The sequence below is a fragment of the Falco cherrug genome, chromosome 7, assembly GCF_023634085.1.
Source record: "Falco cherrug isolate bFalChe1 chromosome 7, bFalChe1.pri, whole genome shotgun sequence".
NCBI classification, from domain to species: Eukaryota; Metazoa; Chordata; class Aves; order Falconiformes; family Falconidae; genus Falco; species Falco cherrug.
In genome coordinates this window covers 64,442,605-64,457,634 of record NC_073703.1, presented here as the reverse complement: position 1 = coordinate 64,457,634, position 15,030 = coordinate 64,442,605, and the positions used below count along the sequence as shown (strand labels likewise).

At 43.1% G+C, this 15,030-nt stretch overlaps 1 protein-coding gene across 5 annotated transcripts in view; it reads right to left on the bottom strand.

Annotated features, from left to right (window-relative positions):
• Window positions 1-3,108: 3,108 nt before the first annotated feature.
• The window catches only part of TTLL5 (tubulin tyrosine ligase like 5), a 133,204-nt gene continuing 121,282 nt past the window's right edge, over window positions 3,109-15,030 (bottom strand). For 4 of the 5 annotated variants that reach the window (XM_055716167.1, XM_055716166.1, XM_055716168.1 and 1 more), the window contains 2 exons: window positions 12,306-12,391; window positions 3,109-4,450 (listed from right to left, as the gene is read on the bottom strand). In XM_055716167.1, the coding sequence (XP_055572142.1) occupies window positions 4,410-4,450; window positions 12,306-12,391 (127 nt within the window). In that variant the 3' untranslated portion in view covers window positions 3,109-4,409. Of the gene's footprint in view, window positions 4,451-12,305; window positions 12,392-15,030 lie in introns of those variants that run through there. The other variant, XR_008733161.1, reaches the window with a different exon arrangement.

Below are 15,030 nucleotides of genomic sequence, written 5' to 3'. Positions count from 1 at the left end.
TTGGTATAACCGATCTCAAGGACTGTTTGACTGACTGGATTCTGTAAGGATAAAATAAGGTCCTCCTGATGTTTGGCATAAACAGAGATGTCTTAGCTCTAGAAAGAAAAAAAGGTGGTCAAGTCCCAGGTTTAAATAAAGCTCAGAAGCTTCTTTTGGAAGAAACTCTTGACAGATCCACAGGAAGAATGTGTCCAGGAAGGAAACAGTATGAAAAGGATCAATCAGCCAGTTACTGCAACCAAAAATATCTATTTAAACATCAACAAATAACCCATTCAGATTCAAACAACGAGCCCAGAATTATCATGAGCAGCAAAGGTAGGACTGACCGAGGAAAAAAGTCCTTGGCAATTTGATCAAATAAACCTTAACAAAAAAGTCAGGAGCCAGATGACTTTTGTTTCCAGCAAATAACCCAAAATGACTGGAACTGCTGTATTAGTACAAGATACGGACCTGAAAGGTGGCAAGCTGAGAATCCAGTCTGTTCTGTGAACTCATCTCTAAACTGACGATCTCCTTCACAGGTACAGAAGAGGAATGGTCCAGCACTTCCAGCCATTCCACTCCATGCACACCGAGACTATCCGTATTCCAGTATGAGGAAGAGGCACAGCATTAAGATTCCTACTAGTAAACAAAGGTCTCAATACCAAAACCTCCTGCCACAGTATGGAACCAGTACCAGAGATAGGTATGTTGACGTTCCAGGCACCGTAACAAGGAACATTTTCAACAAACCACGATTGTCCAAAAGCCCATCTAGTCTTGAGAATGAAACTTCAGTATGTCTCACTGACATCTAAGATTAAGCGTTCTATCTAGTTTCACATGATCTCCCACTGATGGTACTCACATGACTTGTGAAGCTGTTTTAAAGGCCAAGATGAGCCATGTGAAAGTGAACTTAATACTTCATGTACTGGGTACAACTCAGCTGCTTCTGGAGAGGGGAGAATCTAATCTCCTTCCCTTAATTTTTTACGTTGTGGTATACTCATCACCTAAATAGAGCACAAAATGCTTCTGTGAACTCTGCATTACCTCTGCCTCAGTGACTCTGATGTGCACCTTACTCCTTTCAAGACTAACAAAAGCCTGATTCTCTGTCATTGGAACAGGCTCCTTAACTTAGAAGTGATACAAACATCACTGTGTAGGAGAGAAGACAATGACCCCTTGGTTATATTATCTAGTCTCACTACTGAAGTAGATGCTAATGGATGTTGGGGCTCTCTCTTAGTAATTTTCTTTTCTCACAGTAAACAAAGGCACTTTTGATGAAACTCATTGATGAATAAAGGGAAGAAAATGTCATAAAAGCAGAGAAAACTAATCCCCACTTGAGGTGCATGTATATAATTGTACTTCCCTCACATGCAACTATGATAAATTCAAAATGGTTTGCTATTCTCCTGCCCTCCCTTCTACTAGAAAACACTTCCTGTAAAATGCCTTCTCTCAAAGATGTGTGGGAAACGCTTCTGTGCCTCCCCACTGAATCTCTTCACTGAAGCACTCTCTGAGAGGTTTTTGAAAAAGGGACAGACATGGAGGTAGCAGAGCTGCAAACAGACAACATAGATATGCTATCCTTCAGCACATAGTATCCACCATGCAAAAAGGCATACACGGTCCCCAGAGTTAGGAGTACAGGGAGGTGGAAAAAAATAAGATGCTGGAATCACAGAATTTGTTCCTGATTCTCTACTGCGTATGTTCCCAAGCATTTGTGCTCAGAGCTGGGACCAGCAGACGCCCAAGGCAAAGGAATACTGCTATTTCCTTGGATGCTCTGGCTGCCCTAATATATCCTGAGGCTGAACAGGACTTCAAGGTCTAGGTGTTTGGCTTGAGGTGAAGGACCAGCCTTGATATCTGGGTGGGTTTTTATTTGTTGGAGGCAGAAGAAAAATTTTCCAGGGACAAAGGATGCAAGACTTCACTGCTACTGAAGCTGAAAAAATTAATCCCTTTGAAATGAGGGCCTTAGATTAAAATGTGTATTTCTCTGAGTAATTCAAAAATCTTAAGAGACAAGATGTCTGACATACTGCTACTAAGTCAACACAGTTACAGATGTGGTGTTGGCTGTACCTAACATGCAATGCAAAGAAGTTCAGAAAACATGCTGGCTATAACTGAGTACAAATCATTATCCCAAAATGAGCAGGTGGGAGACTGGCAGAGCTGACAAAAGAATTAATTATGTTTATAATAAGCCAGCACTAGTTGGTAATTTGCCAGACAAAAATGTAAGAATGCTGTTTCTGCCAATAATCCTCTGAAGACAATCACCTTTCCTGGGCTAACTGTGCATTTAAATCTCTATCCTCCAAACTTCTTTATACTTTTCAGTGGTGGCTGTGACAACCTGAACAAAGAAACTAGAGAACAAAAGCAGAGATGAGAGTTCCACAAGAATGTATTTCCCATAGCTACTCAGTCCTGAACATGAAACCCAGTGGAATAAGGGTAACTCAGATCCTCTGGGAGGAAAAAAGGAATGGAATCCATTATTTACTGAAGCTAAATCTTACAGGGAAATAGCCCCTCCAACAGTTCTGGAACAGAGCTGGGTGCTACAGCCAATACCACATGTAGCAGAGCAGGCTATGAGAAGACAGACCCAAGGTCTTGAAGCCCACAGGTGCTGAGGACGTGCAGAAGTTTGAAGTAACAACTTCTGCAACTAAATTTTCTAATCATGAGCTGACAACTTGATACACCGGTAGAAACATGTCTGAGATACATGGGTGGAATTCAGTGATTACAGACAGCAGGGACATGATCTGAAAGTAACTTACAAGATTCTACAAATCTCTCGGTCACCGATATGTGACGGCAGCACAGGCAGCAGAAAAATGCTGTAGAGATTCTTGAAGAACAGCTGAAAAACGCAGAGAAAGTGAACAGGGTGATTATGACTATCTAGGAAATGAAAGATAAGCCGATGAAGAAAGGGAACAGCTACATCAGAGAACTGCATTTTGGACAACTGAAGCATTCAAAGTGTGTCATATGTGCACATGGAACTGCAACAGAAAAATGCATATTCTGTTCTATGAATTCATGCCTGGAGCAAGCAATAGCAAAACTACGAGGTATGAGCATAACTTTTTCATCTTCTCACAATTTATCTGGTCTTGAAAACCAGAAAATATGCACAATCCAAGAGTGAATATGAACACAATCATTTCAAGAAAAAACACTTTCCCCCTCTGACTCTGTTTCTTCTGTCAGCCATTTGGGTTGATCATTATCTACTTGCCAACACATAAGAACAACCTCTCAACACTGACTATACAGGCTAGAAATGACAGGGGAGCTGTGGAGCATGAAAACAGATCAATCAGTCTGTTAGAATCAAATTTCTGAGGGCTCTGATACAACCAACAGGAGATTTTGTGCCCTTTAAGAATTACAACCGTACCACTTGCTGTTTGACAAGGCAGGAGCTGCAAAATACTGAATTTTCCTTTAACCTGGCACCGACAAAGAGCCAGAGCTGAAGCTGCTTCCTGTTCGTTTTAAGGATGGGTGGATCTTCTCTCCAATACATTTCCCAGCTGCTGATGTTGTTTTCTAACACAAGCAAATTAATTTTCATAGCATTAGGCAAAATTTAACTGGAGTGCTTCACCAAGCCACTATTGCAAATGACAGGAGCCACCTGGGCCTTAGGGTTCATGCTTGGGTCTGAAAACATCAGCCAATTAAAAAAAGTTTATAAAGCCTAAACAAACAGAAATCAAAATACAAAAATAAGCCACACAGAACATAAGCATCCAACAGTGAAACATAAAGACTGATTTCAAATCCTGTCCAATATAATGACAGCAAATATTTTGGGGGTGTGAATTAATAACTGAAATTATAACCAAAACAAACAAATGAAATTACTTTATTAAAACCAATAATTTCTATGGCTCTGTGCCAAAATGCAAGATGGCAACCAACAAAGATGTCTCCAGTCATATGTTCTAATATTTTTCTCTGCTGATGGTTGCCATGCAATGACAGCAGAGAATCTTGGCTGTTAGCAGGCTGGGACAGACTGAAACGGCTGAGCAAATAAGACTACGTTCAAATTTGGACCTTAGGAAGAATAATACAGACAGCTAGAGAAGCTCCGTCTTACAGGAAGATCTCATGGTTTAGTGATCAGGAAGAGGTGGAAGGAAGGGACTCCAAGAGTCAGCAGCAGAAGCGCTCAGAGGCAATCATTCACCTCAGCTTGCAGGCGTATCACCAGCTTCCACAGATGTCCAGGTACTCCCCTCAGTGGGTTGTCCTCTTTCCAGGGCCTCCTTTCTACGCTTTCCTGGGTGTTACGGGAGCGTGGCAGTATGAAGTCACTGCTGCTTCTTCCTCTGCCCCACACTTGAAGCAACATTCTGGATTCCTCACCTGGTGTTCAGTGTCAGTCCTTCTCTACGAGCAGAGGCTGGAAAAAACACAAAGCAAAGAATCTGAGTAATCACAGGGGACTGTTTTGTGGGAAAACCTGCTGCACTACTCGGCAAATCTCAGTGATCACCAGAAATGTGGACCTCCCTATCACACAACCTCTCTCTGCCATAACAGATGAGATCACAGATGAGTATAACAAAATCTAACTTAACAAGCTACTGGGTGAAAAAGTACGCTTGGCATCTCTCTCAAGGCCTACAACACCTTCTTCACTCTTTGCCTCTGACTGATGTGACTCATCTCTTCACATGCTCCTCCAATAGCTCTAAATCCTTCCCCCATATCAGTATGCTTTGTCTCTTTCTTTGTCTCTTTTACTCATTTGCTTGCATAGGTGTCTACCTTCCTACTCCAAAACACGCTGAGGACCTTGGTGCAGGAGAGATGGGGGTGTGAAAAGGCTGATCTTTGAAAGAAACAAAACGGGCACAAGGGAAATTTTTTTTCTTCCTGTTACTATAGAGATAGATTTTAATTCCACATACTGTGACATTTTCCAACTTAGGCGTTATGGGAAAAAGTCAATGTCATCTTCATTTCTTTTACTTGAAGATCCGTAGACAGTCTTTTAAAAAGAAAAATCCAAAACACTTCGAAATGTACCAAGTTTATTTTGGACAGTTTGCATTTTACAGCTAATCTAGTAGGTAAAGCTTGTCCTGTGTATTTAGCACATCAGCTTGCTCCTAAATGTGACTGACATTTGTTGAGAGCCATTTATTAAAAATATTGCTATATTTTTAAAAATACACTCTCCTTGAAAGCCCAGCACAGAGCCAAACATCACACAGCAGAGAGGATCTGGAAAGATGTTTAGAAAGCGGGATTGCCAGCTATGTCACTGCACAGAGAGTTTGGAACCTGAATTAGGAACCAAAATGTCAACCATGTGTATTAAGATAGGGTACCAGTCCAGAAACCTATCCCTTGGCAAGATGCTGAAATTAAGGAAACAAAGGCACATGAGAGAGGCAGCCAACTTCAACCTCATCTTCCTGTTTTGAAGAGACTTTTGAGCCTTCCTTTTCCTACAGAAATGCACAGTACATTTTGCCTTTTCTCACAAACAAAGTAACTTTATGTGAGTTTCTCTTGTATGGCTACCCTGAGGACTCAACACAAAGAGCGGCGTTCTTACCTTTACAAGTAAATACATAGGTTTCTACCATGAACGCAGTTCATGGCCAATTTGATCATTTCATACATGTTCATGTATATCATTTATGAAGTTTTTTCTCATTTCAAAGCTGCTGGCAAGCATTCCACCTCCTTCTGGTTGAGTAGCACGGACAAAAACCCCCTCGTTCCTGCCAGCAGCCAACATTAAGGGCTGATTCTCCCCAGTGATAAGTCATTGCAGTGAATTACCACGTACAACAGAATGGATCTCCTTTATTCTCTGCCTGCCAGGAGATGTTAAAGTATCTGCCTGTACGTTCACATGCTTACATACTATTATGTCATCCATGACCGCACTTCAAAACCTTTAACGCTTTTGGACTTAGAACAGTTACACAGGGGGAAGAAAAAGAATTACCTCTATTTTACGGACATGATTCTGAGTCACAGGAAAATCACAGGAGCTGTGTAACATCACGTACGGGACACCTGCACGCTAAAATTCAGTGCCACATAGACATCCCAGCAGAGATGTACATAACCGTGGTCAGCCACCATCTACTCTGCTTCTAAGCTGCAGGAATGAGAGCAGAGCACTAAGCTAGATGACGGCACTGGGTCAGGGACCCATGCTAACATATTTAGAGCTAGTTTGGGCTGTTTCATCATACCCACAGCAAGAACTGAGAAGCACGTTGAAGCCTCCTGAATGTAGTGTTGAAAACTGGAACTTTCTTTCTCCCTGAAAAGCTCTGATAATCCTAGAAATTCAGGGGTTTTTATCCTAGAGCAGAGGGAATTTCTAATCCTAGAGTGATGCCCAGCATTCTCTTGATAATATATAGTGCAACTAAGGCAATAAATAGATGGGGTTTATTTATATCCATGTGTGAGTGACACTAGCAAGCCAGGACAGCTGACAACAGAAGGCCAGCCTTCCCTCCCCCATCTTTTAGGCACAATTTCAAGTTGGCTTGCTGGACCAGGAGGCAAGGGAAAGCAGCAGTTCTGAGTCATGAAAATTGAGTTAGGGGGGGACAGGGGATGAGATGACACACAAACAGTACACACAACTGTATTCAAATGAAGTCTCCCTGCATGGAAAGAGCAGTGGAGCCTCCTCATTAACAAGTGGAGCAATAACAGCGGAAGCCAACATGAGCCTTCCTGCTCCCCACGTTACAGAGAAGACACTGGGTGCGCTCCATAACCTGACTGATAATGCCTTTCTGTACATGACAGCCTTCATTCTGATTTCTCTTATTCAGCACCCTCCTCCCTGATTTGTTGTGGCTCTCTCTTCTCTGGCTCTTCCCCACATTTCATTTCATAACTTCAGACACTCCTTTACCCTATTCACACACATTTTGGCTTCTATTTTTAGTCTCAATAAAATAACGCCAGATTAAAACAAAATCCAATTTGGATGGGCAAAGTCATCTTCTCTATAGGTAGCTTAATGCCAAAGGGCCAGATGTGAGACAGAAGCAGCCAAGATATTATATAACCTCTCCCCAGTCTTTGCACACCTGATCTTGAATGACATTTCCAACACAGCAAGGAAATACAGGCAGCTCGCCATCACCTAACTACCGAGAACAAGCAATGCTCAGCCTCCAGTCAGGCAAAAATGCCAGCTGCCTGAACTCATTACTTAGCCTGCTTCGGAGTTTTCTTTGAGCCTGTCAGAAGTGAAGGCTCTTAAAATTCAAGCTGGGTTCTTAGTTCTTCAACAGGGAAGCCAATTTCTAGAGACCGTCCTTGCATTTTTTTCCTGCTTCCCCAGTGGTCTTGAGGCTTGGAACGTCCTTTCAGTGGCATGAGACCTGTAGCAACAGGAAAAAGCTCCTTCCTTTCATAAAACAAAGGGAAAAGGTTGACTGAAGATGTGAGAGGCAGACTGCTCTCACAAGTAAAGGAATAAATGTCATTTGTGAACATGAGAAGTGAACACTGACCCTCAGCTCTAGCTGAGAGGTGACGGCTGAGTTGGACATTATCTTCTTAATCATGTGAGAAGGGCCTGGAATGCTGCTTTTGGGAGAGCTTTACACTCCGCCAGGATTTAATGAGACTTACATACAGTTTTCTGATAACTGGATAAATTCAAACATAGTCATTCCCTGTTGATAACTTTTATCTATTTTAAAGGTATCCTTTAGACACACCAGTATCTGCTCATTGCTAGTCATACAGTAATGGTTCCCTGTTCCTTCAAACAGTACCAAGTAATATGGTAAGGAGGAAGTCTCTTTACCCTTCTTTCCCTTCTGGTCCATCTGACTGCTTGACACGCTGGAGGGAAGGGATGCCATCCAGAAAGACCCTGACAAGCTTGAAAGGTGGGCCTGTGTGAACCTCATGAAGTTCAACAAGGCCAACTGCAAGGTCCTGCATGTGGGTTGGGGCAGTCCCAAGCACAAATGCAGGCTGGGCTGAGAAGGGATTGAGAGCGGCCCTGAGGAGAAAAACTTGGGGCTGTTGGTGGTCCTGAAGCTCAACATGGCCCAGCAATGCGCACCTGCAGCCCAGAAAGCCAACCATATCCTGGGCTGCATCAAAGGAAGCGTGGCCAGCAGGTTGAGGGAGGTGGTTCTCCCCCTTCACTCTGCTCTCATGAGACCCCACCTGCAGTACTGCACTCAGCTCTGGGACCCTCAACATAAGAAGGACACGGACCTGTTGGAGTGAGTCCAGAGGTGGCCACGAAGATGATCAGAGGGCTGGAGCACCTTCCCTATGCAGACAGGCTGGGAGAGTTGGGGTGGTTCAGCCTGGAGAAGAGAAGGCTCCGGGGAGGCCTTATAGCAGCCTGCCCAGTACCTAAAGGCAGTCAACAAGAAAGCTGGAGAGGGGCTTTTTGTAAGGGCATGCAGTGCCAGCACAAGGGGGAACGGCTTTGAACTGACAGAGGGCAGATTTAGATTAGACGTTAGGAAGAAATTCTCTGCTGCAAGAGTGGCGAAACACTGGCACAGGTTGCCCAGAGAAGCTGTGGATGCCCCATCCCTGGCAGTGTCCAAGGCCAGGCTGGATGAGGCTTGGAGCAATCTGGTCTGGTGGAAGGCGCCCCTGCCTATGGCAGGGGGGTTGGAACTAGATGATCATTAAGGTCCTTTCCACCCCAAACCATTCGATAATTCCATGATCTGGTGCTAGGGGCTTGTCTGTCATTATCTGACCTGGAACAGATGCAACAACTGGAGCAGGGAAAGAAATTTCTTTCTCCCCTCTGCCTGCTTGCCCTCTTTATGAAACTGTGAAATTCAGCAGGGGAAAGAGAGAAAAGATCCAGGATGTTTTTGTGATGTGTGAAAGAAAGAACAATAGCTTTAGGATGATAAGTCTGAAAACAAATGTGAGACCAAATACCCTCCGTTCTAACTGATTCTTTGCCCTCCCAAAAAGGTAGGCACGATAGTAGGATTCACCTCAAGATCCACTGCTTTCCAAAACATGATAAAATGGACTGATTCCATTTCTTAATAACCCTTTCTCTGTATGGAGATGGCACTATAGAGAGAGATGCTGACAGGATGTTATTACTGCTGATGACAAAGGCTGTACGGCTGCACTGAAGAGGTTTGATGCCACGTGCTGGATATCACACTACTGTTCCCTTTCAGTGACCCACCCAGAGCTTCTCAGCCAGACGGTTGGTTCTGGAAGTATTTAATAGTGGAAGAGCTCATCATTACTCCATTCCTCGACCACGCTAAGTAATGAGGTGACATCAAAAGTTGCTCTTTTGCGTCATAAGATATCTTGTGCCTGTGTAACCAAAGTAGTCTGAGGCAGAGGTTACTCGAGGTGCCCATTTGAAGGTCACCTTTCCAAGTCAAGACCACTTGTGCAGTCAGTCACAGCAACAAGAGAGAACCAGGAGGGTGGCAAATGAAGACTGGAATTAACAGGATTAGCGGGAGGGAGGAGGCGTACCAGCAATGTGCTGTGCAGAAACCTGAGTGATTTCTTTTCCCAGCTGCTCCTGATGAAGGATTTGGACAGTGTGGTGAGACCAGCTGAAATCATAGCCACGGTTCCTCTTGAGAATGTGGTAACGACATAAAAATAAATACATTGGTGTTCAACAATCTTCTGCCTTCCGAGGCTGCAGAGGAGCCTGGCAGAAGCTGAGGAAGCCTGGACAAGGCTGGGCAGCTGGGAATTCCACCCTACTGTAGCAAACGGCTGCAAGTCTGACACAGGCCATGCAGAGTGGCAAAAGTACATACCCCATCCCCACCCTTTACGCTCCAAGAGAACTGAGAGACGCTGGCTGATAAAAGAATCTCCAAATCCTAGGCATTTTCTTTTTTTAGATCTGGCAAACAATACAAAGTGATTGTATGCATCTTGTTTAAATGCCTGTTGTGTTTACTTGCCTTCTTTTTTTATTTTCCCTTTTGCTGGTGCAGGACAATTTTGAAGCTTGTACTTTTGCATACCTGCTAAAACAATCTCTTCTATTCTTTCCTTAAGCTTATATAAAAGAGACTGCATTTCAGGAATAATGTTATTCAAGCAGCGGGTGGACAACAGCCAGTCACAGTTTAGCACCTCCAACTTTAACTCTATTTCAGGTCTCCAATAACAAGACATACATGACCTTAAGAAGGACCATACAATAATCTTGGACAGGAAAAGCTTTAGAAAAACACACTCTACTTGCAGATTTCCTGTGAAAAGAAAAAAAAAATCTGGAGCATGCTAGATGCAGAGAAGAGTAAGGGCATAATTGCTCCTTACTATCACTAGTTTGCATGCAGGTTCCATTCATTGCTCTATACTGGAGCACACCGCTTGCACATGCATCTTATTTGGATGGCGTTCAGACACTGCTCTCCACCTTAGCCTAAAGAAGGAAATCACTAGAAAACTAAGAACAGCAGCCTGCCTTCTACATGGATTAGATCCAAACCAGCTTATTAATCCTCATATTCTTCAACTAGTCTCTTAGAAGTTCAGGATTCTGTTTTAAGCCCTTACAGATAACGATAAACTTCATTCCAAAGAGTTGCGTACCTTCAGGACTTGGCATTCATGCAAATATGGGGGCCAGGTGAATGTCCAAAGTAAACAGACAACTGTGCATCATCCTGCAACTAAGCTTAGATACAAATCTGGGAATTACAGGGAATAAAATCAAGTCTATACCACCTAGTTCAAGAAGTTTCCTCCCTAGCTTCAGATTCAGTTTTGACATTTGTCCTATCAGGATGAGGGGGAATGGCTTTGAACTGACAGAGGGTAGATTTAGATTAGACGTTAGGAAGAAATTCTCTGCTGCAAGAGTGGTGAAACACCGGCACAGGTTGCCCAGAGGAGCTGTGGGTGCCCCGTCCCTGGTAGTGTCCAAGGCCAGGTGGGTGGGGCTTGGAGCAACCTGGTCTGGTGGGAGGTGGCCCTGCCCATGGCAGGGGGTTGAAATAGATGACCATTAAGGTCCTTTCCAACCCAAACCATTCGATAATTCCATTTTTACATTTACTTGTAAATTTATGTGTAACTTTGCTTTATATATCCCACAAAAAACACAACTTGAACTATACGGTTGATCAGAATCTTTGCCTCAACTATACATATACTACAGTGTTGACAATTTTATTTATTTTGATAATCCCATTATACTCCATTCCTACACTGTCACATTCCAGTGTGCTGTAAGGTCTTTTTTATGGACTATAGCTATTCACCCTATAAAATTTCTGGTAGGATAACTGGAGTTTTTGGCTTGTGGTAATGCGTAGGAGACAGTTTGGAACTGTAAAGTAAGTGCATTAGCTGAATGTGCTAGAGGATCAGCAATAAAATCACTGACATTAATAATGGAAATGTCATCTTTAAGTTTCAGAGCTAAACATCCAAGAGATGAATTGGGTAGTTCACCCCTGTGCAAATTTTTCTTTCATCCTGTGAAAACAGAGATCACTGCAGTAGCAATACTCAAGTCATGCTTTCATAGCAAAACAAAAGGTCAAAACTGTATTTTTTAAAGCATTCTAGACCATAATTTGTCCATAAATTCCATTACAGCACCATCACAAATTACTGTGGGCCATGGGTAATATGGGTTCATCAATACCACATTCTACCTGCTAATAGGTCTGCATCCATGAAAAATTGATTGGGTCCTCATTTACTGAGACCTTAACACCAAATAAACCTCTTTGAATTAATTAGCCACTAGGGAATGATGAAGATTTGATTCTGTAAGCCTCAGTGATTTCCCCTTGGGAACTTTCACCTCTACTGATTGACTTCACTAAGCAGCTGATTCACAAGTCTCAGCTATGTCTTTCTGAACTAAGGGGCTTTTCTGCAAGACTGAAGAAAAATGTAAAGAATGTTCTGGCCCTTTATTACAGGCCAAGCTTAAACAACAGAGCATCTTTGAGCCAAAGCCTAAAGCAAAGGAGCCATTTTAGCCAAGTTTTTTTTCCCAGCCACATTTTTAGGGATCTTCCTCTTCCAACTCTATGAAACTCAGCCTTTGCTCCCTTCTGTTTAGTCTTTTTAATCCCAGGAGAAATAAATTCCCTGCACAGCTGAACCCAGACTGTTACCTAGGAACCACTACATGGAGGTTAGGCAGCTGTGTTTCTTCTTCTTGCTGAGAAAGTTTTTTCCCTGCCAGTTCTTGAGAAAGATGAAAGCATCCCAGCATGCCCCCCCCCCCGACTTTCCTAGTCTTCATCACTGGCACTCACCTGTGGAATTTGTCCCTGGCTCACAGGATGCAGCACTGTGAAGGCTGTTCTGGAATCCGTTCAGTTGCCTTTCAGTGGAGGTCACCCTAACAGGTAAAAGCATCAAATCAGAGAGAGATAAGAAGGGATATACCAAGGAAGAATAAAAGTCTCAAACAAACAAACAAAAAAAAGTGAATTCTCCCAGTTCACGTAATCCAGCAGAATTGTACCTATGTAGCTGTGCCTGAGCATGGCATGAAAAAGGTAGTGACAGCAACTGACTCCAAAAAGGCAAAGCAAGACAGGTGAACACTCAAGCCACCAGCAAGACTTCGCTATGCCTAAAACACTTAATTGTCCCACGTGCCTTGGAAGCTGATTCTAGAGCATAAAGGAGATAGTAAACGGTATTAGACCACCAAAGCACAATTCAACTAGTAATGCTAGTGGTTATATTATTCCAATGATTTGAAGTAAAATGATTAAGCAACCTTAAAACAGAAATGCACATGCTGGCAAAAACACGCTACATTCAAAAGTTAAGTCCTTGCATCTTGTCTGCGCAGAGACAGCATTTAGGCAACATTTCTCACTTGTCTGGCAAACTGAGACTTACAGGATGCATTTAATCTCCAGCAGTCCAGTGCCAACCTTCAAGCAGATAGTTTATGCAAATCTTCCTGCATTTATCTTAGCATTTGAGTTACAGCAAAACTATATTCTGTGGAGGACAACTGCACTTCCTTTAACTGCCACGCAGATTCATTACCAAATGGAGACATGCCCTCCTATATAAAAAATGGGTCTACTCACAAGGTGAGTGCAAATTATCCAGCTGCAATGATCTATTCTGTCCTTAATATCTATATAATGGATCCATCCATTCCTGGTTTGTCCTCTCCTCCCTTATCCTCTCCTTGCCTTCTTTCCTGCCCAGCTCTACTGTGATTACTCCAGACTCGTCTCTGCCAGAGCTCTTCTCCTTCGCTCATCCAGTGTTACCCAGAGACCACTGTAATCGTCAATCCCCATCTGATGCCCTGATGACTAACAGACCCAGGTACATGCATGCAGTTTCTACAGTTTTGTCTGAAACCTTTTGCTTTTCAAGTCAGCAAGTTGCCAGTAATCCAGGTGCTCCTGGCAGCTAAAAGGCCAGTGAGGGACTCCTGTACTTTCTCTCCATTGGATTTTAGTGAAATAAATTGGAGCCCGTAGAGGAAGGGAGAGGGATGCAGATACAATACTTGCAAAACACAACCCCTTACTTCAGTCAGCCACAATTTGAAATGCTATTGTCAAACGAGGTGCCTGTTTCTATGTTTATTGTCTCTTGGAGATATTTTTGGATCTGTACTTATGGTTTCTTTTGTTGCTGATACTGCACAGTCCTTCTGGGAGCTGAGAATCCAGATGGATCTTCAGGCTTCTTAAATAGAGATTCCATGCTCCTAATTAGCTTGTCCGCTTTGCTAATACAGCACAACTGACAGCCAAATTCACCTCACCCTTCTGTAGGTAGAATACAAAACTAGTGATTGAAAATGTCAAGAATACCATTAAGTATAGCAACAACCTACCAACCCAAACAGACTATAGTCACATTTCTACCTTGAAGTGTGGTATATGTTTAGAGAATCTCTTTCTACAGACTTGCCCTTCTTTTCTGCCTACCCATTTCTTCTCTCCCACCACACTACGCTCACCCCTCAAGTTCCCTCTGCTGTCCTGAATGGAAGCTTCAGTGCCAGAACATACTCACTGACTAAACTTAATTAATCTCTTTCCACTTTCTTCCTCCTTGGGTTGGCTGAAACCCTACTGCCTTTCTCAGTTTCCTGCTTTTAGTATCTCCATTGGTTTTGCTTCCACTTCTCCAATGCAATCCATTGTTATGTTCTCCATTCCTTCTTCCTCAATACTAACAAAACCACTGCCCCCCTCCACTTAAGTATCTGTCATTGTCCTTTTCTATCTCTTACACAGCTAACTCCTCCTTGAAACCGATACAACTGCCTTCATTTAGGCACTAAACCAGCCCTAAGTTGCCCAGCCTTGGACTGCAAATTTGGAGGACGCTCTTGTCCCACAGGTGACAAAGGAATACCTTGACTAAATTTTGAACACCTTTGTTTTAACAACCTATTCCTGGGATGTTATGAAGGCATCTAATGATCGGGGGGACACACAGAACTGACACTAATAAATTCACATCACAAAAAGCCCAGGTTTGACGAGAGGACAGCAACAGATGTGAAGACCCAGAGCCAGGGAGGATTGTTCCAATTTGTTGCTCTTGGACAGGGTATCTCTGCATGTGTATCTGTGTGTATGATCTGAGGCTAGCCAAGGGCTAAGAGCTCTACAGGCCTAGTGAGTCCAGCTGTGTCAGGGTGTTAAATCAAGGCATGTCTCTCAGATGCACTACTTTTGCTGCCAAAAATGTCTAAGGGTCAGGCAGCCTGATTAACCCAGATGCTCAGGAGCTAAAAACACAAGCATGCCACAGCACAGCAGTAGCAAAAAAGTGAAAGGGGTTCCAGTAACAGTTACGTGCTTGCTCTCCTGCTGCCTGTCCTCTTTTCAGTGGGCACTCAATTTGTACGTGTGATGTACCCAGCTCACTTACAACACTTCACACATGCCTATGAATAAGCACACATGGACAAGACAGGATACAAACCAGAATCATAATGTTTTACAGGGCTCAATCTGTGGCCATCATTCTACTTTTGGCACATTT